The sequence below is a fragment of the Mus musculus genome, chromosome 16 (assembly GCF_000001635.26).
Source record: "Mus musculus strain C57BL/6J chromosome 16, GRCm38.p6 C57BL/6J".
In the NCBI taxonomy this organism is placed as follows: domain Eukaryota; kingdom Metazoa; phylum Chordata; class Mammalia; order Rodentia; family Muridae; genus Mus; species Mus musculus.
In genome coordinates, this window is record NC_000082.6 from 48,774,811 (window position 1) to 48,802,539 (window position 27,729).

The 27,729-nt window shown below is 38.4% G+C and overlaps 1 protein-coding gene across 1 annotated transcript in view; it reads right to left on the bottom strand.

Annotated features, from left to right (window-relative positions):
- Trat1 (T cell receptor associated transmembrane adaptor 1) overlaps positions 1–27,729 on the bottom strand; it is a 79,774-nt gene that overhangs the window by 44,037 nt on the left and 8,008 nt on the right. Inside the window, exons 2-3 of the mRNA XM_006522730.4 lie at positions 2,539–2,661; positions 553–758 (exon numbers count right to left, since the gene is read on the bottom strand). Of these exons, the coding sequence (XP_006522793.1) occupies positions 553–607 (55 nt within the window). The 5' untranslated portion in view covers positions 608–758; positions 2,539–2,661. The remainder of the gene's footprint in view (positions 1–552; positions 759–2,538; positions 2,662–27,729) is intronic.

Here is a 27,729-nt window from a genome sequence, read left to right on the forward strand (position 1 = left end):
CCATTTTAGGTTTCAATAAATATTAGCATTCTGTGGAAAACGTAACCCATGGGTGGGGGTTTCTGAAGCATCTTTGCTCCTGTACAGACTGTAATTCCATAGGAACCAAAATGCTGTACTTATGGCTTTCACATCCAAGGATGCAGTTGGCTAAATACTAGGGACTTTTTTTTTACTTGATTTCTTTTTCCCCAGAATATATATTATGAATAATTGAACCAATCATTAAAACTAAAAAATACTGAAGGAATCTCTACTCTAATCTTCAAAAGCATTTTAAAAGTATGTTACAGGGCCAACAAGATGGCTCATTGTGCAGATTCTGAGTTGCCTACCTAGATCCACAATGGAAGGAGAACTGGCTCCCAGTACTGATTTACACCCACACATACCCACAATACCCCATAGCTCACCCCACACAAAATAACAATTGCATGTATGTATACACACACACACACATGCACACACATATGTATGTATTACAAAATACTCGGCTTTAAGAAGCTCTTAGTGTTAGGGTTTCAAGGTGGAAGAAAGGATAATTTGGCTTACTGGAGTCAAGGAATGCCAAAAAGTCACACCATGCAACAGGCCTCCTGCAAGACATTTATTGAGGGGATTATTTCTTCACCAGCCTCCATCAGGATGACAGGGTCTGTGGAGCAGTCCTAGCAGACCACACACTAATACTTCAGGAAAATAATAGTATTTTGTTCATGTAGAGTCCAGAAAGCAATGCAGAATTAGAAGGTTTCATTCTAGAATTAGAGAGAACATTAGGATGGAGATGAGACAGCTGAAGGAACAGAATTACTGCATTTGTGCCCAAGTCATCCCTGCCATTGACCTGTGAAGCAAAACCTGAACACTGTTGTTGTTTCTGGAATTGGGATTCTTGGATGACACAGGGTGTGAGCATCTTTCTTTCTTCCTTCCTTCCTTCCTTCCTTCCTTCCTTCCTTCCTTCCTTCCTTCCTTCCTTCCTTCCTCCCTCCCTCCCTCCCTCCCTCCCTCCCTCCCTCCCTTCCTTCCTTCCTTCCTTTCTTCCTTCCTTTTTTCTGCAATGTTCTTTCTACTGAGAAGGTGTTTACACCCAACTTTTCAGCTCTGAGACCTTTTCCAATGTCACTTTTATGAATCACATCTAAATGCTTGTTTGGTTAACCTGTATCGTTCCTCCTTGAGCCCATAGCTTTAACCATCCTTGCCAGTTACCTTCTTTAAGGACCAACTCTTTGATACCATCCCACAATGGCATCCTCTCCTTTTAAACTGATGTTTCAAGAATCCATCTTTCTGTAGATGTCTGGGATTCAGCCCTTTGGCTGTGTCTGCCTTAGAGCTTCCCAGGCTCAAGCTTGTGACGTTCCATGAGACTTAGCAAGTCTAAATGGAACTGAAAACTAGGAGTACAGGACACAGGAAGATGTACTGTAGTTCAATAAGACAATCATATAATTCCTTAAAAGACTAAAATATGTATCCTAAATTCATGACTGAGACCTCAGAAATAGAAAAAACATAGGCTAAAAATTTTTGCTTCACCGTTTCTCAAGATGGGTGGATGAGCGCCCTCATAGAAGAAGGAGGATGGGGAATGGAATAGGGGGATTGTGCGGGGAAGCCAGGAGGGGGATAACATTTAAAATGTAAGTAAATAAAATAACCAATTAAAAAATAATATTTTTGAAATGTGATCGTCATTACAATGCTCTCCATTCCTTAAGTTTATACTATAGAAAAATACAAAAACACAGGGGAAATCTATTAGTATGGAACAGAGAGTTCCACATTTTTTTTAATTTCCAGGAAAATAAATAGCTTTTCATTAAAAGATGGATGGGTAGTGGAGACATTACTGGAATACAAAAACGTAGATATATGTATGTCATGAAAAATATTAGTGGGTATGGTCAGATTTGAATAATAGTTTCATGAGCTATGCTCAAATAATAAATAAACATGAGGACTCTGCACTACATTTTAATGAGATGGGTTATCAAAACGAAGTTTAAACGATAGCCTGACTAAGCAGAAATGTCCGGATGCATCCAAGCCTGCTATAAAAGTAGGAAACTTGAAGTAAGGTTTTGATGGGTACCTGTCAAGAAACGAGAATTTTAAGACCAAGAAAATTGAAGTTTTGTTGCCAAAAGTGAAAAACATACAATGACAGGTACCATTCAAGTTCCATACACAGAAAATTAGAAAAATAGGTCACAAGGTAAAGAAGTGGGGCTATTTTGTTTAGAATAGTTTGATGGTTATCTATCATTTTTAGAATTATCACTTATTAGTATGGTATGTTTATATCTATGTTGAATGTGTACACATTCATTCACATCTCTCTATATTTTTATCTATCTATCTATCTATCTATCTATCTATCTATCTATCTATCTATCTATCTATCTATTCCAAGAGGCTATAAACATTCAAAATCAGACATTATAGTATATCTAGAGTTGCCTAGATTTCAAGTGTACAAAGTAAAATTGATTGTATAATGTTTCCTATTATAAAACCTCTTTACCTTACCTTTTGTTTTATGGAAATAAAATATTCCTCTGTGAAGTTTTCTTTGTTATTTCAACCACACTGAAGCTGGTGCAAAGTACAGACACAGCTTTATGAGAGACGGGAAGGGAGAGCGCCCTCTACCTGCAGTCAGACAATTTAAAAACATTAAATTATTCAAAATTAGTTACAGAGCTACAATTGATCTGGTTAGACCATATTGATCATTTACATCTTATTGAACTTCATTGGAATTAGACTTAGATTCTCTGGAAAGCTTACTCATGCAGACAGGAAAGCAAAACCAAGTTAAAAACCACACAACAGAAGTTGGAACATCAAAGTAACTAAATCTTACTTTTAATCTTAACCATTTTGCAGGGCTATTGTTCTGAAGAGTGTATTTTAAGAAACACTAGATTGAACACGTTTTTTCTTTCCTGAACTGCTTGTACATGCAGAGCTGGGCTTACTTGAAGGACAGTATGATGATATTCATTTTATCATCTGAACACGAACTTTCCTCATTAAAAAACGGTTTTCTTGAGATTAAAGGAATAAGCCCCAAAACTCAAAATGCCTTAGGGCATTTGCAACACAAGTAGCAACTTCAGAGCGACCGACACAGTGAATTTTCTTTTGGTTGATCTTTCACAAATAAGACATGGAGTAGATTAAATTTTGATCAAAAATAAGAACGATTGGGGCTAGAGCATTCCCAGGGAAAGTGATTCTAATGGGAGAAGTAGGAAGCAAAAGCAGGGACTTAGAGAATTAATGCACACACCAGAGTCCTGGCTGGGAACAATGCTAACAGTCAAAGGGTAGTCAGAGGAGTTAAATAAAGAGAATATCAAGTTAGGAGCATCAAAGGAGATAAGTTAAGAGAATACTGAGATGTAGGTAGTTAGGTGTAAGTAAGGGACGTTTGTCAGTTTTATTATTACTATAGGTTGATGATAACTTAAGGAAGGACTTCTTTTGTTCATGGATTCAGTCCATCATGACAGGAAGGGACTGATGGGGGAATTCACAACCTGGCTCTCAGGAAGCAGAACAGAGCGGTAACAGTAAGAACAGGACTATTATCACCCTCAAGGATGGAACCCCCTGCAACCTACTTCCTCTAACAAGGTCTTCTGTCTATAATCTATCATTTTCCAATATTCTAGCCATTTTAAAAAAAACCTATCTATCCACAAGATCAGAGCACTTGTCAATAAACATCTTGTGACAAGGACTCCTAGAGTTGGGCTGTGGCGATCTCCAAGGTATTGTTTACTCCAGTAAACTGACCAGAATAATCATGACACAGAAGAGCCTAAGAGAGTGGAAGGCTTCTGAGTCAGCAAAGGAACATGCAGATGAGCAACCCTGGGCTGGAAAGTATCAGTGAAGAGAGCCCTGTGAGATTCCTTGATGCCTAGCAGGAGGCACGGATTTTAATAGCAAACACCTAGTGCTATGCTATGACCAGGCAAAAAGAGAGGCCCCACCCCCTACCCCCCACCCCCACTTTCAGTATTTCACATGGCCTCTTCCTTAGCCAAACTCATGCCAGGGGATGGCAGTCATGAGGTTGTAGACCCTAGACTTCAGTCTACAATGTTTCTAACAGAGCAATGAGGAATAGACAATGACTCTGAAGAGGAAAAAATGGAAGGAGGGTTCAGTGAGAAAGTTAGTTTTAGATAGCTGCTATGCATGCCATCAGATATGGACTCCATAGTGTTATCAATAGAATTATCTTCAAGAGCACCACGGAGTAAATCACAGCAATTAATCTTGAGATTTTCTAGGTAAATTCATCAGATTGATTTTATTGACTCTCAAATAATATCTGAGATGTCTCATGTAGTGAACCTGGTTCTGTACAGTAGAACCAGGAAATGTAAGGACAGAGATTAGCCAATAACTCTACAAAAGTGATAGGAAGAAGATATAGGGAAATATACATGGGATTTCTCCAGTTTTAAATATGAGCCATGAAAATGAAAATCATCAGGGAGTGAGTATATGTATCAGGTGGTTAGGATGTGTGGAATCAGAAAAAGTATATAAGAATATCTAATACTATTTTCAAGGTAGTTTTCTAAAGTTCAAAATTATTTCAAAATAGAAGTTTGAATATAATCCATAAGTTATTTAGAACAGCGTCTGATACTGAGCACAGGACACAGCGTCTGATACTGAGCACGCTATCATCCTGATAGCAAATTCTGAAGAGGGTTGTAAGAAAAGAAAACTACATGTAAATTGTTCTTCATCTGCACAAATAGAAAATTCTTAGTAAAGTTTTAACAACTAAATTCACATGTCTTAAAAGGATAATCGTGACCAAGGGAGGTTTATTCCTGAAATGCAAAGCAAATTAATAGTTCAAAACCATATCAGTATAATTTGCTATATTAGTTAGTTATGTTAGTATAATAGTCAGTAGGGGAAAAGGTTTTGAAATATAATACAAGAGGGTATCTTTGGAGGACCCACGTCATGGTGTACCTCTGAGAAATTACACTATGCAACAGATCTGGTGCAAAAGAAGTTTACTTGGGGAGGAGAAATGAGGGGAAGAAATAGAAGCAGCAAGAAAGACCATGACGGACAGACAAGGAGTAGAGAGAACTTCATGGAGGCCGAGAGAGGGGCAAAGAAGGGACCCGCACATGTAGCAGAGAGAGGAAACAGAGAGAGAGATCTGAGGTGGCTAGTTCCATCCATTTACCTATGAATTTCCTAGTATTTTTAACAGCTGAATAATATTCCATTGCATAAGTGTACAGAGGTAGTACCTTTCAAAGCTAAAATATATAGTACATCTCAATAAATGTCACCTTAAAAATACTGAGAGGGAAGTGAGGCAGTAGCTTAGTAGTGCCTCTATTTTATTGTCTTTATAGTTTAACACTGAGACAGGGAAATTGAAGGAAAGAAGGGAGGAAAGGAGGGAGGAAGGGAGGGGAAGGAGAGAGGGAGGGAGGGAAGAGGAAGAGGGAAGAGGACAGGAAGAGGGATGGGGAGAGGAAAGGTGGGAAGGAAGGAAGGAGGGAAGGAAATTATATATTCATTTGTCAATGTCTTTTTGTCTCTTCATATTTCAGATTCTTCCCTAAGAGTTCATGTTAATAAATGAAGGAATAATTGAAAAGGAAAATGCTGGGTTTTTTCTTTTTAGAATTGAATGTCAGCTAACAGTTGTAGAAGAATTGATGGAATCAGAAAGTTCAGTATTTTAGAACTATAAATTAATAACTGATGCAAAGGAATGCTGTCAGTGACACTGAAGTGGCCAGTGCAGAGTGATGGATGAGCAAAGGGATACTTAATCTCGAAATCTCCCTCAAAGTTATGTATAATATTGGAAGGACAATCTGCTGACTACATGGTAGATAGATCGAGTGATGTAACCATGAGTAAGAATCCACATCAGTATCACCAACAATGAAAGAAATCAGAATCATCTATTGCCTGAAACAAGGCACAAAAGAGAGCCTTTTCTGGTATTCATGTGAAAATTGCAATCAACAAAGTGTTAGAGAGTCCCAGACTACAAGGAACAGTATAAATGGAAAGAAAAAAACAAAAAAACAAAAAGAAAAGGAAAGAAAAGAAAGGAAAAGAAAGGAAAAGAAACAATATTTAATTTTTTTTGAAATGCACCCAAAATAAAATAAAGTAACTGGATATGGTAGTACCATTCTATCATTCCAACTTATAGAGAGACTGAGACAGGAGGATTATATCACCCCAGGAATAAACCACTGACTAGACAGTGTAACAAGATTCTGTTTCTAAATAAGTAATTAAGTTTTAAATTACATAGTATAAAATACCCACACAACAAAGGAAGACAAGTCTAAATCTTCTGTTTTACCTGATAAGCAACAAAAAAGTAAAACTGATAGGCTTGTGAGGTTGCTCAGTAGTTAAAATTACTAGCTGCTCCTCCAGAGGACCCAGGATTGGTTCTGAGAACCCACACACCGACTCATCACCATCTGTAATTTCAGTCCTAGGGGATCGGATGCCCTCTTCTGGCCTCCATGAGCACCGGGCAGATATATGGCACACATACAATATGCAGGCAAAATACTCATACACATCAAATAAAATGAGAATTATTTTAAAAGGAAGTTAAACTTGAAATTAAAAGAGTAAACAATAAAGGCTAGAGAAGAAAACAGGAAAAAAGGAGAAGAAAAATCAATGGAGTGAGAAGCTTTGCTTTCTCATCATTATGAGCAAAACCAATATTAAATACATAGGCAATAAATATTGATAAGGAAATGCGATCAACTTGATGCATATAATGCTAACACTTGGACAAATTTAAATGTTTAAAATAATGCAAATTATCAAAACTGAATTAGAAAACAAAATACTTCTGGATCTATAAGGACTGAAAATTAAATTAGCAATTGTAAATAAGAAAGAGAGATTTCTGGGGAAAACTATAAAATTGTATACCATCTGGATCTGATACAATCAATATACAGTAATGGATTATTTGTGTGATAACAAAGCCATAGTTTTTATTTCAACAATATCATAGTTCTTAATTCAGGCTAGTGAATATGTGAGGCACATTAGTCTTCATCCACTTCATTTATTTAATTTTAAGAAATCACACACGAAACAGCTATTCACAGCAGCATGATATGCGTGATCTTATTCTACCTACAGTCAGCTTGAGAAATGAAGCTGAGAAATATCCCAAATATCTCAACTCAGGAAGCCATCAGCTCTGGGTTCCCTGACATATCCATTCTTTATCAGTCACAATGTTTCTTGCAGGTGTATGAGGTAACACTCAGTACAGTGGAGTGGAGGCCCAGCTGCATCTCTCTAATGGCGGTTACACTTTGGGAAGTCTAAACAAGGAGGTCTGGTGGCTGCTCCTCTACCTGTTCCTTTTAATTTTCTTTCAACATGAATTATACTGTTAAATTCCTATAAATTACTTCCATTAAAATTGAAGATAAGATAAAACACGGTGCGATCCTTAGGCTCTTCTGAACAAAAGTTCGAAGAAACAGATATTAATTCTAAACATCTGGACAGACATCTCTCGAGGGCTAAGAACATGCATGTATTCAGGAAATGCACGATTTATTTTTCTTATTGAAACTTTTGCTTGGTTTGAATCTTAACAATGCATAGTAACTAAAGTTAAATTAAAAGCTATTTCAAAAAAATAAATTAGTATAAATAAAATCAAATGTTTATTTGGTTTAGGACATAAACACTTGGTTCAGGCGGCACATATATATTTTTTTTTATACTTGCCAATGTTGAAATAACAGAATTTCACTGGTAAGCCACAATCTTTAAAAAGTCCATTCTGGAGAGAGAAAGAGAGGTATATATGTACGTGTGTGTGTGTGTGTGTGTGTGTGTGTATGTGTATATATATATATATATATATATAGAGAGAGAGAGAGAGAGAGAGAGAGAGAATTCATTCCTATGCTCCTGCTCCACTCTCCCTGGTACTGAAAATGCAGGCACACACTTGACTATATTAACATTTTTGAGACTCTTACTTTGCTTAATACTTTTAGGTTAGCATACAAACTAAGCGTCTTCACTGTGACATCTTCATGTATGTGTTGTATTGTACTTTCTTCCCATTCATTGTCTTCCTCCAGAGGGGAGTTTCCTTTCTTTCTCAGCTTAGCCACGTTTCCTTGCTTAGCCACTCTTTCTGCGTTTTTTTTTTTTTTTTTTTTTTTTTTTTTTTTTTTTGCATTCTGTCATTCTCTTTGTTTCCCACCTCCCATAAGACCTCCTCCTCCCTCATAATTCCCTTTTTAGTGTTATAGCTTTGTATACACTCTCTTAGTTAGGGTTACTATTGCTGTGATAAAACACCATGACCAAAGCTACTTGGAGATATAAGGCTTTATTTCTTTTACACTTCAATATCACTTCATCATTGAAGGAAGCCAGGATAGGAATTCAAACAGGCAGGAGCCTTGAAAATGTAGGTATTATTTCCTAAGAAGAGGGCATGAGATGAGAGCTGTACCCAAGCTGTATGAATAGGATTTGGGCTGAGCCCAGAGCATTTCTTTCTCTGTTCTAACTCTCCTAGGGTGAAGACTGAAAGTGTCTACAACTTTCAAGCCTCAGGCTGCTAACCTAGGCCTAGAATGTTTCAGCCTGAAACTTACTGCTGAATGAAGTCTCTTTCTAGCTCTTTCTGAACTCTGGCTGGATGTTTTCACTCAGCAGTTCTGACTCAAACTCCTCTCCAAGCTGATTGATTCAATTTAGCTTCTCGCTGAATTGCTCTGCTTGGAAAAACCAACTCTGAACTCGACACACTCAACTCCACTGCACTGTGCTCATTACACTGACTCCCAACTGACTGTCTCAACTGCCCAGAACTTCACTGACCTTAATAAAGTTGCTGTTCTCCTGAGATATAGGTATCCCATCCTGTCAAATCTTTCTCTAGTCCATCACTTTGTCTATTCCTCAATTAGATGTCATCATTTGGGGTTAAAGGTGTATGGCAAGGGCCTTCTGTATTCCAGCCAGATCACAGAGACCTAGAAGGTCTCTGGATGTGATCAGAGCAGTCATGTTGCTGGATTAAAATTCCTCAACAGAACCTGAAGGCAGGAACTGATACAGAGGCCACAGAGCAGTGCTGCTCACAGGTTTGCGTATCATGACTTAGCCTTCTTTCTTATAGAATCCAGTACCAATGGTCTGGGTCCTCCCTCATGAACCACTAATTAAGAAAATGCCCTTACAACCAAATCTTGTAGAAGCACTTTCTCAGTTGAGGTTCCCTCTTTTCAGATAACTAGCTTGTGTCTAGGTGAAATAAAACTAGCCAGCACCTACACATATATAATAGCATACACCCTAAGTTTACATCTAGGTCTCACATATAAAAGATGTGGTATATAGGTCTTTATTCATCCATTTATACTACTTTACATAGTGATTTTTCACTTATATCCATCTTCCTGAAAATCTCATGAGTTTGTTTTTCTTCATGTCTCCACAAAATTAAATTGTGTGCATACCACAGTTTCTTTCTTTACCCACTGATGGATATTTTGGTAACATTCCCTGCTCCTATTAAGCGATATTTCTTCTCTTTATAACAGCCACTCAGACTGAGGTTAGTCAGAACAAGGTAGTTTATATTTGCATTTTCCTAATCACTAAGAATGTTGAAAAAATTTCCAACATTTCTTTGGTTGAGAACTGTCTACTTAGCTCATTAATCCATTTGTGGGCTGTATCATTTGGGTTTGGGGGTTTTGTTTTTATAATATTTTATATAACTTTGATGTTAATCCTTTGCTTGACATGGAGTTGACAAAGGTTTTTCCATCTGAAGGCTGTCTTTTCATTCATCTGGTTATTTCCTTTGGTATGCATATTTTAATTTCATGTCAGCCCACTTTGAAGACTTAGATTTTGTGCTATTGGAATCTGCCTCAGAACACACTCATATCAAGTGTTCTTGCTGTTTCCCTCTAGCATTTTCAAAGTTTCAAGTCTTGAACAAGTTTTGAGTGGTTTCTGTGCAGGATAGAAAAGTGAATCTAGTTTTTCTATCATTTTCAAAGTTTCAATTCTTGACCAAGTTTTGAGTGGTTTCTGTGCAGGATTAGAAAAGTGAATCTAGTTTTTCTAGATGTCATTGCCCAGTGAAATCCAGGTTCATATGCACCTGTGTTTAAAAAGAAAAAAACAAACAAACTAAACCAAACCAAACCAAACCAAACCAAACCAACCAACCAAACAAACAAAACTGTTCTATTCCTCCAATGTATGGTTTTTGGTTTTGATAATTAATCAAGATCTAAGTAGTAATAGCTTTGTGGAGTTGCTTTTGGTTTTTCTATTTTATTACATTGTCATACATTTCTACTTTCATGCCAGCATCATACTGTTTTTTGTTAGTATTGCTCTGTAATATAATTTGAGATTAAGTATTGTAAAGGTGTCAGCATTTCTGTCACTGTTTGTTTGTTTTTTTTTCTTTTTTCTTTTTGTGGTTCCATATGAATTTGGAGATTGTTTTTTCTAGTTCTGTGAAGAATGTCAGAATTTTTATGAGCTTTTATTAAGATAAAAGAAAAACATGTAAATATTCAAATATCAATAAAATATAACTTCAGCTAATGTACCCATCTCTATGACTGCAGTTATGCTTACCCATACACATGTGATAGCGTTCCATCATCCAATGCCTTCTCTAGCTTTTTTCTTCAGTATCTTTACAAATTTCAATGTAAAAATTTCTACTCCTTGTGAAGTTTAGTTCCAGGTAGTTCATATTTTGTTTTATTTTAGTCACTTTGCTTTATTTGGAAGCTACTGTGAATAGGATACTGTGGGGGTGAATAGTAAAAAGCACACAATGAACCACCTACCTCCCCCCAAAAAACCAACAAAATTATTGCAATTAGAAATACCTGTCAATAGAAACTATAAATGCAAACAGCTTCAATTCACCAATAAAGAAATGCAGACTGTCTGACTGGATTATAAAACTAGTGGCTATTATCTTTTGTCTATAAGAAATACAACATACTAATAAAAGCACTGCCAGACTTGTTAAGAAGGAAATCTTCCTCCTTTTGAAATACATTCCTCCTCTTCTTCCTCCTCTTCTTCCTTCTCTTCCTCCTCCTCTTCTCCCTCCTCTTTCTCTTCTTCCTCCTCTTCCTCCCCCTCTTTCTCCTCTTCCTCCTCTTCTTCTTTCTTATTCTTATTCTTATTCTTATTCTTATTCTTATTCTTATTCTTATTCTTATTCTTATTCTTATTCTTATTCTTATTCTTATTCTTATTCCTATTCTTCTTTCAATAATTTTACCAAAATGTACTTCTTGAAACTTTGCCCACTAATGTGGGATGGCCCGTGAAATGTCATTAAGCTTGTGTCCTACCCTATAGCTCATTAATTCATTTCCTATTGCTCTGATGGTTTTCAGAAGTAAGCTTCTAGCAGCATCTACTTTTAGTTGCATCAAATAAAAACAGCAGTGGTTCCCATCTTCTCATGCCAAAGAAAGATTACTCCAGCCACGCAATGATCTCTGTGAATACTGACGTGGTGTGCTGTGTTTTAGGATGTGGTCTAAGCCCAGCAAGAGGAACTTGCTTTGCAATGTGTTTGCAGCACTGTTTGTTGGTCACAATTGGCATCCTGTCTCTCCCCACTGGTTATTTTTATCTACCTGCAATCAGTCCCCCTGCATTGTCATACTCATTTGAAAGTCTACATGCTGATGTAGAGACTCATGACAGAGAGACACTGCTTTCTACACTGACGAGGGAGAAAAATGACATTTATGGTTAATACAAGCAAGTCTCACACTGCCTGTGATACATGGCATCTATACATCATGATCTTTCAAGAGAAGCCTTTCCAAAGCTTATTCTAGCATAAATAATGAAGCTGGACTTCAATCTTTCCTCTGCTTCTTTTTAAACATGCCCTGTTATCACTTGTGTTTCTTTATCCAGGTATTCTCACAGGATAGCTTACAGACTGATAAAAAATAAAATCTGTCAGAAAGCAAACTTTTGGTTTACATCTCCATCGTCCATATCTTGATAGATGTGCTATCATCTGTAGCTCAAGAGAAATTTGAAACCCATCTTGCTGCTTTGGCAAATCTCCCATCTCCACTTCTTCACAGAGAAGCGCTGAGTTGCTAAGTCACTCAGATCACATCTCTGCTGCCCTCTCTAGACTCCGCATCATTATTTCTTGCCCATCTTACAGCAAATTGCTCTCTACTCCTAACACTGATGGGATGGGCTTTGTAATTATTTCCCTACACAGTCTCCAACATTATGCTTTCAAAACAAAATTACACTGCCACATATGGGAACTTACAAAAGATTTATATGATTAAGTTATAAATAAAATAGCACTGTCTTACTTCCATTGCAGGTGGATATATGGCCCAGACTGTACACAACTTTTTGATCTGAATGCTGGCCTCTTTTCTTTTTGTTCTATACTCTAGACTGAGTTGCCAAACTAGAGCTCATAGGCCAAATCCACTCTGTTTTTGCAAGTAAGCTTTATTGAAACATAGTCACACCTACCAATTTACATGCTATCTTTGGCAGCTTTTGTGCCAGGGACATGGCAGTACATTGTAAATGCTCACAATATATTTATTGATTTAGCAAAAAATAGTTATTGTAGCCAGTTTACTGATGGGTATTCAATCATTTAGTTTCTCTTACTGTATAAAAATTTCCCAGAAAATACGATGCCCTCTCTTCAAAACAGCCTGTGGTACATAAAAGAAGAAAAGTCTTTGACTATAGCTCCAATCTAGAAGAAGCCAAATAGCTGTTGATTGTTGTTTATTCATGTACTCATGCACACAGGGACTTTAACGTCTAGAAAACATGGAATAGGACATGATTGGATAGGACCATTCATTTGTTAGAAGTGTGACAGATACTGTCACCACACGACTAAGACATCTCAGAAGTTGGAAGGATGATATTCTGAGAACTCCTCTAGCCCACACTGTAGTCTCCCAGAACCATTGCCCCAGTTATGCATCTAGACTTTTGCTGCCGATCCTAGGAACAAAACTCTCAACATCAGTCTTCTCAGGCCGTAGAAACTATAGTGCCGTTTAGATTAACTTAACTGAAGTATTCTTCAAGGAGAGCTAGGGTAAATGATGTCTTATTAGTGACTGTGACATCTATGTGGGGAGGAAAGGTTGACAGTGGAAGGCCTTTTGGGAAGAGGGTGGTACTGGACTGAAATGAAACTATGTAATGGAAAACTTTAAACAAACTAATCACTGAGATTTTATGGAGAAAATGTCAATTGGGTGCTAAAAGATAAGATCTCATTATAAGGTAATGAGAAGGCCAAGCTGGTAGGCCATGCTAGAGGCCAGCATGGGATGCATAGCAAGAACATGTCTCAATTAAATAACTAAGGTAGAGAAAAAACCCAAAGACATAATTTTTCTGTCTTGCATATGTGACAATTCTATCCATCATACTAACCCATTTAATCAATTCTCTTAGCTCTGGAGGTCTATCTTGCCGAGTTCTTAGCTGATTTGTCTTCATAGCATACCTATCTAACTCACAGACTTTCATGTGGTATTTTCTGAAATATTGTTGAAATGAACTGCAAGAACAAATTTCAGGATAGACATTTCCTGATGATTTCATCTGCAGCAAATATAACAGTGGCTTTGGATGACTTTTTTTTTTTTGGCAGAAACAGGAGGTGATTATTATGTTGTTAAACACACAGTGAGCTCATATGTCTTGAAACATTTTTTCTTTGTATACAAAGGCAGGGTTGCAACTCTTCTTGGTGTTATGGCAATGAAATTGCTTGGTAATTGCCATCCTGTTTGGAAATGAAGTGTGTGTGTGTGTGGGGGGGGTGCTCAGGATGTTAAGCAAACTGTCACCTCATTATTTTGCTCTTGAAGTCAGTTTAACTACAAGATGGATTTCCTGTAAGAAACCACCATGTTCCTCAAACAAGCACCGTTTCCCCACCACTGAGTGTTAACTGCTACAGTGTCCAAGGATGCTCTGCAGTTTGCAGGTTTAAAGTGAAAAAAATTAAGCACCTACATTTAGTGGGGGAGGGGAGAGTACGTAGGGGAGGAACACATGCGCTGTGCACCTGCAGCTGCCTGCTTAGGTCTTACTGGATGACTGTGCACACATTGCAACAAACCCTTTAACTTGAGTGTCTGACTCAAAACATTATCCCTATATTGATTTCCATATTTGAGAGTCTTGCCTTGCTAACTTGACCTGATAAATACAGGTTGTTCCTACTTCCCTCTATCAGTCAAATTTATGTCAGAAACGTCAAAACAAACTGTTAGGACTCCATGGGTGCACAGAGAGCTCAATTATTAGAAAAAGTCAGCCAGGTAGACGAAATCACAGCAAAGAGACTTTCTTTAGGAATCCAGTTCCTATTTCACACACACACACGCACACAGCAACGAGCCAGTTGCAGAAAATAATTTGCAGAGTTTATCAAATTCTAAAGCACAGATTTTTATGCACAGGAGTAAATGAATTTATTTCGCACTAGCAAAAATGCGTTTGATTGTAATGGTTCCTATTCTGATTAATAACTATCTCTTTGAGTCTAGTTTCAATGATTTAAATTCATGTTCTTCATGGTCTGAAACTACAGCTTCTAATATTTTTCCATAATGGGAGCTGGTGCTCAATGTGATTTGACTTCCCTTTTTTCTTTTTTTTTAATTTTTATTAGATATTTTCTTCATTTACATTTCAAATGCTATCCCGAAAGTCCTCTATACCCTTCCCCAACCCTGCTCCCCTACCCACCCACTCCCACTTCTTGGCCCTGGCATTCTCCTGTACTGGGGAATATAATGTTTGCAAGACCAAGGGGCCTCTCTTCCCAATGATGGCCCACTAGGCCATCTTCTGCTACATATGCAGCTAGAGAAATGAGCTCCGGTGGGTACTGGTTAGTTCATATTGTTTTTCCACCTATAGAGTTGCAGAGCCCTTCAGCTCCTTGGGTACTTTCTCTAGCTCCTCCATTGGGGGCCCTGTGTTCCATCCAATAGATGACTGTGAGCATCTACTTCTGTATTTGCCAGGCACTGGCCTAGCCTCACAAGAGACAGCTATATCAGGGTCCTTTCAGCAAAAATCATGCTGGTATATGCCATAGTGTCTGCGTTTGGTGGCTGATTTGACTTCCTAATTAAAAGGAGTTAGATTGTTTCCTGGAATCATGGTTGCCCTGAGCACAGGGCTCTCAACCAAGCAGCTGGCTGGACCGCTCTCACCTCAGCACAGCTGCTTTGATCACTTCAAATTCAGTTGAGGAAGCTACATGGAAACCACAGCTATTTATTACTGAAGCCCAGCTCCAGCTCCAGCTCCAGAAGGAGCAGTGCCAGCCACGGTCAGTTAAAGCGGCTGCCACCAGGTCATAATGCCACCTCAAGCCTCTGTGAACTTCAAACTCTGTATCATATTCACCCAAGGAGATTGGTAAGCAGTTCCTCACATGGCCCGGCAAAAGGTCTCTATAGTACCTAGTGGAAGGGCAGCCTTGGATTTGCACAAAGAACTGATGGATTGGTGCATTATAGCCTTGCCACCCCTCTTTCTGGTCATAGATGCAAGCTATTCAGATCATTTACTCAGTCAACTGCCTGCTGGTGTTCCAACATGACTCCCAGTAAGAAACCTCTCTTAAGTAGGCTATTTATTTGGTTTGCTTTTGACTGTCCTGTGCTGGATCTTTCTCATTGGTAGAGTGAGACAAGTTGGTAAGAGGAGGAGGAGGAGGTGGCAGCAGCAGCAGTAGTAAGAATGGCAACACATTGGGAGGTGTAGCAGCAGTGCAATGGAGAAGCAATGAGAAATAGTGAAAGAAGAAAGAAAAAGGAGAGAGTAGAGAGGAGTGACTGAATAAGACAGAAGGCTGTGACTAGTCAAAGGATAAAGAAACGCTTTAAGCCTTGGTGACCGAAAGAGCTCCTGGGAGATGCCAATTTCTAAGGTCTAAGAGTCTAGACCAAAAGCTGTGACATTGGCAGGTACTTTTTGCTGCTACTGTTGACCACTGAGGACTATAGCAACTCTGACAGGTGGTTAAAGCCCAAAGCAATAGACTTGAGTTTCTGTCTTTTACAGTTTGGAGTAGGAGTCTGACAGCTCTTAGGGCTTGGACTCTAAACCTCTGCACCTGTTAATCAAGCTGTGGGCACTCAGGGGCCTCTGAGTGACGGTCATGGAGCTGTTCCTGGTCTATGCACGGTGTCCCTCTGAGTGGAGCAAACACACCAGAGCCAGCTGCTTGTCAACACACTCTGTGATGCTGTTTGAATGTTTGTTCTTCTATTCCTGTCCCTCTGCCTCTGAAACTGCCACTACAATCCTTACATGTTCTGTGTTCCCTTTATAATTTTTTTCTATCTCTACATTTCAGTCTGGAAATTTTTTATTGACCTGAATTTAAGTACACTGACTCTTTAATCATGCAAAATCTTTCTAGAATTTTCTAATGAATTTTCATTAGAACATCGATGTCTTTTTTTTTTTTTCTTATTCATGTGTTTCTGTACATTGCCTCCTTTCTCTATTAAACCTCTTACTGTGTTAGTCCTAATTATTTTAAATTTTCCATTTGGTAACCCAAGTATTTATGTCACATCTGTATCTGGCTCTGATGATTTTTCTCGCCAGCCTTTTTTCATTATACATTGTTGAAAACCTGATGCACTGTTGAAATGTAGTCCAATGGCTATTAGGTCCTGTTTTCAGTAGCATCAGGGTCAGCCCAGCATATCAAACTGTGACTCCTTAGATTGTGTGCCTCAACCTTTTCATGATGCTTTGTTCGTGCTACAAGCACTTAGTTCTGTGGCAAGCTAAGGGAAAAGTGTTGCTTTCCAATTTGTCCAACTTTTGAGGGCAATAGCAATGAACTTGAGGCTCCTTAAATGCCAGAGCTGAAATCCATTTTTAACTTTCATTGTTTGTGACCTACAAATCAAAGTTTCATGTTAAATCTTAAGAATGTTTGTGCCTTTCTTTTTGGCAATAGATCATCTGCCACTGATGTAAATTTTTATAACTAGCAGTAAAAAGGCCACAGAGCATTCTATATATCATGCTGCTGCCTGTTTTGAGTCTGTGGTACGTCTTTTCCTTGCTGTGTCTGGTTTTGTATCCATCAGCCACAAATCTGTAATGTACAACGGAACATAAATTAAACCAAATGGATCTTTTAAATGTTTGTGTGCTATCTTTGTATTGTAGAGCAGGTTTTACCATTTTATTATGAAATATACATTCAAAAGTCTGCCCAAAACATACACAATTTAGTGGATAGTCATAAAATCATTTCATGTGTGACCACCCACATTTGGAAGCACAGTTATTATTTAGAAGCCCCTCATATGTCATTAAATAGCAATGAAAACAGTGTAAATCCATGCTTTTGGGGACAATCTTCCAGTTTATCCATTAAAAAAAGGAATTATGTTAAGTAAATATATATGCATATTTAGTTTGCATTTTATTGAATATTATCAGGAATAGATTATCTACTTTTTCCAAGAAATTTGTGCATGAATGAAGAAATGCAAATTTTCTACCAAACCTATTAATATGGTAAATAAAATTAATCAATTCCCTGATATTAACTAAGTTTTATATTCTTGGAATAAATCCCATTTGGCCATAGTCTTGCATTTATTACTATGCTAATGACTGAAATTTGATCTTATTTCTCGAGTATCTGCTTCAACATTCAAATGTGTTGGTGTATAGTTTTAATTTTTGTGTGTTAACTTTATGAAATTTATACTTTATGCTCTCAAATACAAAAATCTAAATAATGGAGAAGTATTTGTTTTATGATAAGACTATGGAAAGCTGCTTTTTTTGTTTTATATCTTTCTTTTCTGATTTTGGGAACAATTTTATTATCATTGAGATTACATGATGTTTGGAACATGGTATGCTCTCCTTGTGAAACTACTTGGTTTTGCCGGTAACATAAGAATTAATTCATTGATAACTTCTCCTTTCTGCCTAAGAAATTTGTTCTGTTTAAATGTTTCTTTTTAGTGAATCAATACTGGAAAGTTGTGATTTTTCATAAATCATTGCTGATAGGAGTGGAAACCTGGGCAGCTACTACAGAAATCATTATGTTGGTTATTAAGTATCCAATAAAGCCATCATATCTCTAGCTCGACCACTGTTGGTTATTAACCCAAAGAAACTGACATATCATAGAGAAACTTGAACACCAGTAGTTTTGACTGCATTATTCATGATATACAAAAAATGGAACCAGTCAGATATCTACTAATGGAGTCATGGGTGAAGGAGATGGGGTGCATCTATCCAGGGAAATTTTATACAGCCATAAAGAAAAGTGAAATGTTGATGAATGGGGGACACCAAAAATCATTATGCTAAGAGAACAAACAGGTACAACTTCTTTGTATATGTTTATAAGCATGTTTACTTAAGACGAGACTGTGTTCTCTGATTTCTGGTTTAACCGTCTTCTGTTGGTTGTAACATGTAGGCCTTCATCTTTCTTTTTAGAAATTTCTACACTGTTGGTTTCTCACCTTCCTTAAAATGGAGATTTTTCAAAATTTCTAGTTCATAGAGATTTGTTGTTGTTAGTCTTTTAAGACAGACTCTTATGGACTCCAAGCTGGCCTCAAACTGACTATATATCAGTGTGGCCTTGAACTTCTGATCCTCTTGCTTCTCAACTGTGTTTAGATGACAGAAGTATACCATCACACCAACTATTGCTGCATTTTCCTAATTTAGTTGTACTATAACCAGAAAATACTGGTGGGTTTAATCTTCCTCTTTGAGATGGATAGTTTCCTGTGTTATTTGCTGGGTGATCAACTTTCATGAACATCAGTTCACATAATCTGTACAGTTCAAACATGAGTCTGTATGATGTGAATGAATACATAGGCACAGAAGCCCTGATTTATTTACTTTGCCTTCCATATCATTGCTTATATGTTTGCTCTGTGATTGGCCATAGTTTTACCGTGGTGCACATTAGTCTGCATCTAGCTGCTGCCTCATGAAATTAGGCAGCATGTTACTGTGCACATAAATAGAGATAGAGCTTTGCTATCAGTCTGTTCTATTTTTTCTTGATTTGAGTTATGGAGGTTGTGTGTGTGTGTGTGTGTGTGTGTGTGTGTGTGTGTGTGTACCTCATTTCAAGTTAAGGATATGATCTGTACTTTTTCTGGTATGACATTTCAAACTTTCTTTCCTTTTCTTTCTGTGTAACTTGGTATAAAAGCCTCTTCCTTTGTTTTCAGCACGTCCTGATCACTTTGCTTAAGACACTTAACATATGCCTCTTCACTACGGTGTGGAGTTCTGCTAGTAACCCTCCCCTACCCCTCAAAAAAAAAGACTTTTTCCTTTTGAATGAGAAGGTGAAACACTTTTATTGATATAATTTATGTGTTTTGTGAATGTTTCACTCAATACAGAATATTTGCTGTGAGTTTTTGATATATGACCATTCTATGTTCTTTATATAAATGATTTTTCACTTTAGGAAGCTTTTTATTTATTGGTTGCTTTTATACTAATGCTTTCTATAAAGACCTTATCTATTTTTCCCCAGCTTGTATTTTTACCGTTTTAGGTTATTGCTTTTAGATGATACCCTTTGGTTTTTACTATATTCTGAGTAGCTAAGCCACTAAACCTTACCACTAACAGTCCCCATCCAGGAAGACAAGGCCAGTGTTTTAGGTGATGTTCTTGGCTTTTCTTGCCCTTTGAGCATTTGTAAGAGAACTCAAGCCATCTCTGGATGGAGACCCTTAAGACAAGTACTTTGACTGGGACATAGGAACAGGGAGTCAGTAAGACCACAGACACCCTGGAGCCTCAACTCTTATCCCTGTTCACATCTGAGCTGACAAACCAGGACTGGGTGTGTGACCATACATTAATCATGGCGTACTAAGTATCTTCACAAAGACAGGATTAGATCTGAAAAATTTGTTAAGGAATTTCCCACCCATAGAAAAGTCAGTAGGCTTACTGGAGGAGGCTCAGAACCTTAGTTTGAAAGTTCAAGAGCTCCACTAGAACTATGGGAAACTCTTCCCTTAGCTCTGAAACTGGGAAGCCAGGTCCTCAACCCTTCCAGCCACGTGGTCACCAAATCGAATGAATTCCCTCTCCTTCAGTCACATGGCTGAACATGGATGCCTTTCATTTTACAAGAAGACGATTAACATTTTCTTTTGTTTTGATTTAGAGGAATTGTATTGCTTTGGTAGTTGTTTTGGAAAAAACAAGTCTTCTAAACTACTTTTGTGGTTTGTATTCTTGAAGGAAAAAATAACCCTGCTGGGTGGTGGAGGTACTTCTTTCATCCTAGCACTCCGATGCTAGGCATAGGCAGAAAAATCTCCAAGTTCAAGGCCAGCCTGGTTTACAGAGTTAATGGTGCTAACATGCCTTCTGTGGAAAACACATGTATATACTATGCACATGCCATGCTCATTTAACATGGCCACCTCACCCTGTCACAGGGTGGGAATGCAGGCAGGTCTGAGGACAATTGCCATTTCCAGAATTTATTTACCCTTTAAAAAGATAATTTGGACATTAAGCCCTGCTTAACTGTTCCCTAGGGTCTGAAATGTATGTGTGACACTGTGACTCTGACAGGTAAAACAGTGGCAGCATGATGGCTTCCTGCCACTTCATAAAATCGCTTTATTTTGATTTCTGTGTTATGCTATGCAGGTTTCAAACATCTAACCTAAGGCTGTGTGGGAATGGAGGGAAAGTCACCAGGAAGAGCTGGTACCTTGCTTCATGCTGCTCTCTTGACAGGATTCTGTACCCTCTTTGACAGTTGGTATATTAAGATCTGTGCTGTTCCTCATGTGAAGGACATGTACATACTACATGTCATGTACATTTAACATGTCCATCCTACAGCAGGACACAAAGCCAGCTCCTTCAGAGATGTCAGATGTGCTTTGCTGTCCTATGAATGGAGTAATCCACAGTCCTTCTTATGACAAACAGCACACTTTTAAAAGATGTTCACAGAGATGATCTGGAAAGATGGTTGAGTAGTTAAGAGCATTGGTTGCTCTTCCAGAGGTTCCAGGAACCACAACATGCTGCTCAACCATCTATAATGGAATCTGATGTCCTTTTCTGTCATGCAGGCACACATGCCAATAGAGCACTCACATAGCTATATCGCTATGGAGATATAAGGTTTTCTTCTACTGGAAGCTCATCAGCCCACAAGGGCATCAAACTCAAAATTTGGGACTTAATAATGCACTCTAATCAAATGATTCTTTCTATTTTTATTGGATATTTTATTTATTTACATTTCAAATATTAATCCCTTTCCCAACCCCCTCCACCCAGAATTCCCCTATCTTATCCCCCCTCCTCCTGCTTCTATGAGGGTGTGTTCTTACCCACCCACACACTCTTGACTCCCTGCCCTGGCATTTCTCTACACTGGGGCATCAAGCCTTCATGGAACCAAGGGCCTCTTCTCCCATTGATGCCTGACAAGGCCATCCTTTACTACATATACAGCTGGAGCCATGGGTCCCTCCATGTGTACTTCTTGGTTGGTTGTTTAGTCCATGGGAGCTCTGGTTGGTTGATATTTTTGTTTTTCTGATGGAGTTGCAAACCCCTTCAGCTCCTTCAGTCCTTTCTCTAACTCCTCCATTTGGGACCCTGTGCTCAGTCCAATAGTTGGCTGTTAGCATCCAACTCAGTATTTGTCAGGCTCTGTCAGAGCCTCTCAGGAGACAGCTATATCAGGCTCCTGTCAGCAAGCACTTCTTGGCCTCCACAATAGTGTCTGGGTTTGGTGACTGTATATGGGTTGGATCCCTAGGTGGGGCAGTCTCTGGATGGTCTTTCCTTCAGTTTCTGCACCACACTTTGTCCTTGTATCTCCTCCCATGGATATTTTGTTTCACTTCCTAAGAAGGACCGGAGTATCTACACTTTGGTTTTCTTTCTTCTTGAGCTTCATGTGGTCTGTGAATTGTATTTTGGGTATTCTGAGGTTTTGGGCTAATATCCACTTAACAGTGAGTACATATATTGTGTATTGTTTTGTGAATGGGTTACCTCACTCAGAATAATATTTTTTAGTTCTATCCATTTGCCTAAGGACCATATCCATGGCTTCCTCATCTGCACATAGACTAGAAACCAATGCATGTTTTAGCTCAGTAGGCTAAGAAACACATCTATAAATGCTTCATAGATTTGTTTTTCCTTTCTTTACTCATTCTGGTTTGTGGTTTTTCTAACAAATTCATGCTGTTTTTAAGCCCAAAAAGAACCTTGTGCAGTCTGAGCTTCTCTTCCCTGGTGTGACCTTGTGACCTATGCCACTGTAGGACAGTGACATCACTATTGCATTCTCATAGGATTGGTACAACCCCCCGCCCCCCGTGGTTGTGTCTTTTCAGGGGTTCAGGGTTGCTTCCTTTCTTGGTTACTTTTCCAGAATGTGGGAAGTCTACCAGGCACAAAGGTCTTAACTCCAATTGACTCGAGGTACTTGCCCGTCATGCCACGCCGGAGGCATCCTGCCAAGCTGCATTACAGTCTGTGCTGTGTGCAGTAAGGAAGCTTGCTTTGCATTGAAAACAAGAAGAATGGGTAAAGGGTTTGAATAGACATTTATTCAGAGAAGACATACAAATGGCTAATTGGTATATGAAAAGTGTGTAAAATGCAAATAATCACTGGGGACATGCTAATCAGAACCACACTAAGATATCCCCTCTTATGGTGGTTAGGATCCTAAAATAACACAATAAAACGTGTCAATGAACATGTGGAGGAATGGATTCCCTGTACTGTTCACAGGAAATGGAAGGCTGTGTGATAACTGTGGAACATCAGAAATGCCGTAGCTTCATTATGTGACAGTCCTCATAGATACAGATCCAAGGGGATTAGAATAACGAAGAAAAAACAATGCATGAGCTCACTGCATTGTTATTTATAGGAGGAAAGATATGGAAATGACTTACATGTATGTCCATGAATGAGCAGATAGGAAATCATAGCATATATACAATGAGACCTTAATTAGCCTTTAGAAAGAAGGGAACTGTGCCATGCTGAACATAGAAGGCATGATGCTAAATAAAATATCAGTTGTAGGAGAGCAAGTACTCTACAGCTCCACTTGCATGAAGCTCTGAAACATTCAACCCACAGAATCAGAGGAAGTTCATTTGGCAGGGACTGGGGGAGAAAGAAGCAGATTGTATCAATAGTTTTAAAGCTGTATACACCACCTATGTGAGCAGGTTCTAGAGACCTATTCTGTTGTGCTCCTGAAATTTTGCTTAAAATGTAGATCTCATGTTGTGTTCTCTTTAAAAGAAACTTTAAAAAGTTAAATAAAAAAGTACTGTCTTCCACCTTAGGGAATCCATTGAGTGACTGATATATTCATCTTGCTAAATTGCCCCCCCCCCTTTTTTTTTGCTGTCAAAACCAGAATGTGTAGGTTCTGGGATTAAAATGGTGGATACCTGACTGATTTCTGAATGTTACTTCTAGATGATTGGTTCAGTAATTACTGTTCGGGGCTTTTCCACACCAGCACCACACTTTAGTTCTATTTGCATCTCCCAGGAAGTCAACTTGTCTTTTAAGATAAGAATACAAATCACTTTGCTGCCTGCAAGCCAGGCTGTTTCTGCTTCACTGTTTAAATTCCTCTTCTTTCTGCTCACACTCAGAGTGTCGAGCGTCAAAGACTGCATGCCATGGTCATCACATTTTTAGTGATTCCTGCTTGTCCTAAGCTTATGTCATTTATTTTTGTTGATTTTAACACTTTGCAGCAAAAGTGGCAGGAATATATCTATTCAAAGGGAAGACCTTTAATGGCTGTCTTCCCTTGTAAGAAGACTGACTATGAAAAACCTTTGCCTGCATTGTTTAGCTTCTGTGAAACACCCACATGAGCTGTAGACCCCTGAGACAGTACGAACATATGCTTCCTAGTTATAGTTCTTTCCTGAAGTTTCCTGATCAGGTTGGGATCTAGTCCTGCAGCCAAAATGTGTGGTGTTTTCAACAAGAGAGCTTTATCATTTAGCTATGGTGGGTAACCATGGAGATATTCCATGCCTTTGACTGCAATATTAATTTACTATCCCATGCCTCCTGGAAGAAATATTGTCCACCCATGTGTGATAATCTGGTTTGATCTCTCTTTTAAGCAGTATTTTGATATCAGCTTGCTAACTAGTGGGTTTCCATAGGCTTTTTCGTAAGTTACTTAGGCTAAATTAACCTACTCACTATATTCTCCTTCTCCAGTTCCTACCTGCCCCATGCTGCTTAATTCTTTTACCCTCCATATGGCAACATTACTATGACCTCAAAATAAGCCTGGAGATAGAAAAACCTAGATTCTGGAAGACAACCCAAATTTCAGTACTACACTGCATTTGGAATCGGGTATCACAGAGAGAGGAAAATGGGGTAAGCTCTCCTGTGTTCAAACCACTATGTAAGTTCTAACACCATCCTTTAAACATACGTGTACTACAGATAAAAAGGCAAACGGGAAGAGGTTGACTATGTCAGGGTTTTCTTTTCCTTAAAGGATAACCCTGAATTCTGTAAAGACTGTAAATTGGCTCTCAATCCAGATGATTCAATTCTGTGGCAAGTCTGACTTAACACTCATACTTGACATTTTGAAATTGTATGGAGAACAAAGTCAAGTACAACCTTGTACTTACTGGAAACTATTAGGCAATTTGAAGTTCGAAAATGATGAAACAGAGTGCTCCCTTCCTGGCGTCTTTTCCTTGTTTCTGAATAGAAGGTATTGCCATTCCAATTGCATAAAGGACTAGTTCCTGTCCCTTGTCAATCCCCATTTCTAGTTTATAGCACAACAGGCAGTGGCAACACAAATGGACAAATCCATGCATGCCATTAAGTGGACCAGTGCTTGGGATTCAGTGGACCATCACTGGACACAACAATGAGACTCCTGTCCAGTCTTATTTAGGATTCTTTTTCTCCCTTCCTTTGGTCCTCTGGGGATGGGTGGGAAACAGAGTGAGGGACTTTAGGTGGGCGACAGAAGACAACACAAAAAGAGATGTAGGGCTGCCTGAACAAGATGTGTACAAGGATATTAATAGACATGCTAACATAGAAAGCGCAAATCTTACAGGGCTCCACCATTAGACAAAGGACTGCAGGAAGATAATGGATGCTGAGAACAGAAGTAGTCTTTCCCAGGGATCAGCCCCTAATTGATTATCCAAGAGCAAGCGGTCAACCTTGAAGTTATATACATTTAAGCAATACAAATAGACTCAGTAGGTTGTATTTACATACTCATGGACACACACACCAACAACAATTGAAGAAAAAGAAGCAATGAATATGACTGGGGAGAGGTGGGAAGAAGAGGAAGGGATAATGTTATATTTTAATTTTTAAAACATATAAAACATATAAAACAAAATAAATAATCACTTGTTATCTCCACCAGTTTTTCAGGGGAACTGATGCCATTTATATCTGAAACTACATCAATATGGTTAACATGTAAGGATACTAGGTTCTCTGTGTGCTTTCTTTCCTGCTTTTTTCAAGATTGTTTGCTCTCAAAAAATAATGCAATTTTTGTTTTCTTGACCAGATCTTACTAAGCTGTAGCATCTCGTAAGCCTCTCAGGTCATGGAACGCACCCTTTCTCCCTTAATCTAAAAAACTATATTTTTATTATAAATCTCCAACATTTCTGTCATACAACCCACATTCCTTTTTTTTTCATTTTATGACAGATACTTCATGACAATTTCCATCTACCACCATGATAAAACATGTTGAACCATGGGCTAAGTGGAGGTACCTATATGCAGGGGGATGATTTAGACAGGAGACAACTTGAAAGAGTATCTTCCCTCCCACTCGCAGTCCAAGTTCTGCTTCTCAGAAAACCTCCTAAAGCCATAGTGACAGTGGAGAGTAGTGAGTCTTTGCGAGATTTCTCCCCACCCACACCCCATTTCTTTTTAAACTGTTTTTATTAGCACATATTTCCTCTATACTCTAGTGAAAGGGTAGCACTTAAGCCCAGTACATGTACCATCAACTACTCCATTACGCTTCCCCATAGGTAGAAATGAGCTGAGCCCAGCTTACTCTCAGCCACACTACTGGGAAGTGGTTGTTGGGGGCATACCTCAAACCACAATAGTATGTGATGCCAATGCTGTCTATCCCACTGCCTGTGGCACTCAGCTGCATGCTTCATCTCATCAAGAGAAGGACAACAATTTGCATTGTTGTTGGGTTTCCCTGTAGCTTTTCCAAGGCAACTCAATCTTTCAATATCCTGAACCCATCACAGTCACCATTTGATTTCTTTTGACTTTTCGGCTGGTGCTACTACTCCTGCTTGCTGATGAGATGTGATATGACGGACAACTTATGACAATGCTTGGTTTGTTTGTTTGTTTTGGCTTGGATTTTTTTGTTTTTTTGAGACAGAGTTTCTTTGCGTAGCCTTGGCTGTCCTAGAACTTCTTTTGTAGACTATGATGGCCCCAAACTTCAGAAGTCATTCTGTCTCTGCCTCCCCAGCACTGGGCTTAAAGGTGAGGACTACCACTGCCCAGCAACAATGCTATTGTTTGTAGGAAGAATCCATTAGCTCAGCGTCCATGAGCTTTCTGTTAAATCAATGGACTAGCCATTGAGGAGAATGTGGCCTTTAAGTCTCCCTTTTAAAAATGAGCACAACCTTCGTCTTGTTTAGTTTCACTGAAACTATGTGAGAAACTCAAGAGACCCTTCTAACAGAGCCCATGCCATGTGTTGAACCAGGACAGGCATTAGTAATAGCTAGTATTCAAATGTAACCCAAATGTAATACTGTTTGTAAGCTTACAGATAAGGAAGTTGTTATGAACTTAATCTTCTTTCCTCTTCCTTCCTGACATTAGAGGTGCCAACATTATAAACATGCTTGTTCTTTTTCTGTCTTCGCTTCTCACACCTTTGTTTCCTAGAAATTTAATTTCTACCATCCATAGGTTGCTTTTACTATCTGTGCTTTGCGTTGACTTTTGATTCTTGCTCATATTTTCTATTTTTAGCAAATCACTGTAGAAAAGTGTCTGCTTCAGGAGACTTTTGCATCATATGGTTTTACAAAACTTAAGAACTGAGTCCCCAAAATTTGCTTGTTTCTTAAAGCAACAGGCACTAAGGGGAATTTTATTGCACTGTAAAGTGCAATAAAAGTGATTTTATTCTTAAATCTTATGTTCTCAATATCACAAAGAGGAAAGAACCAATTGATACCCATATATGAATACATTTGTGCAAGTACTGGATAACAGTATGAGGAAGATTTCTTTCAGTAACTGTTCATGAAGGCATCTTTCATTCTGCATTAGACTTCTAGTAAGTTCATACTCATGCATATATATTTGGTGAGAATTCAGTTCATTTATACAATATGGGTAACATGTTATTATACACACACAGAGGGAGATATAGACTGAAAGATAGATGATAAATAGAGCAATCACTTGGTAAAGATGATTCTGTCCAAGCAAACATGTCAATGAGTGTAACATTCCTCT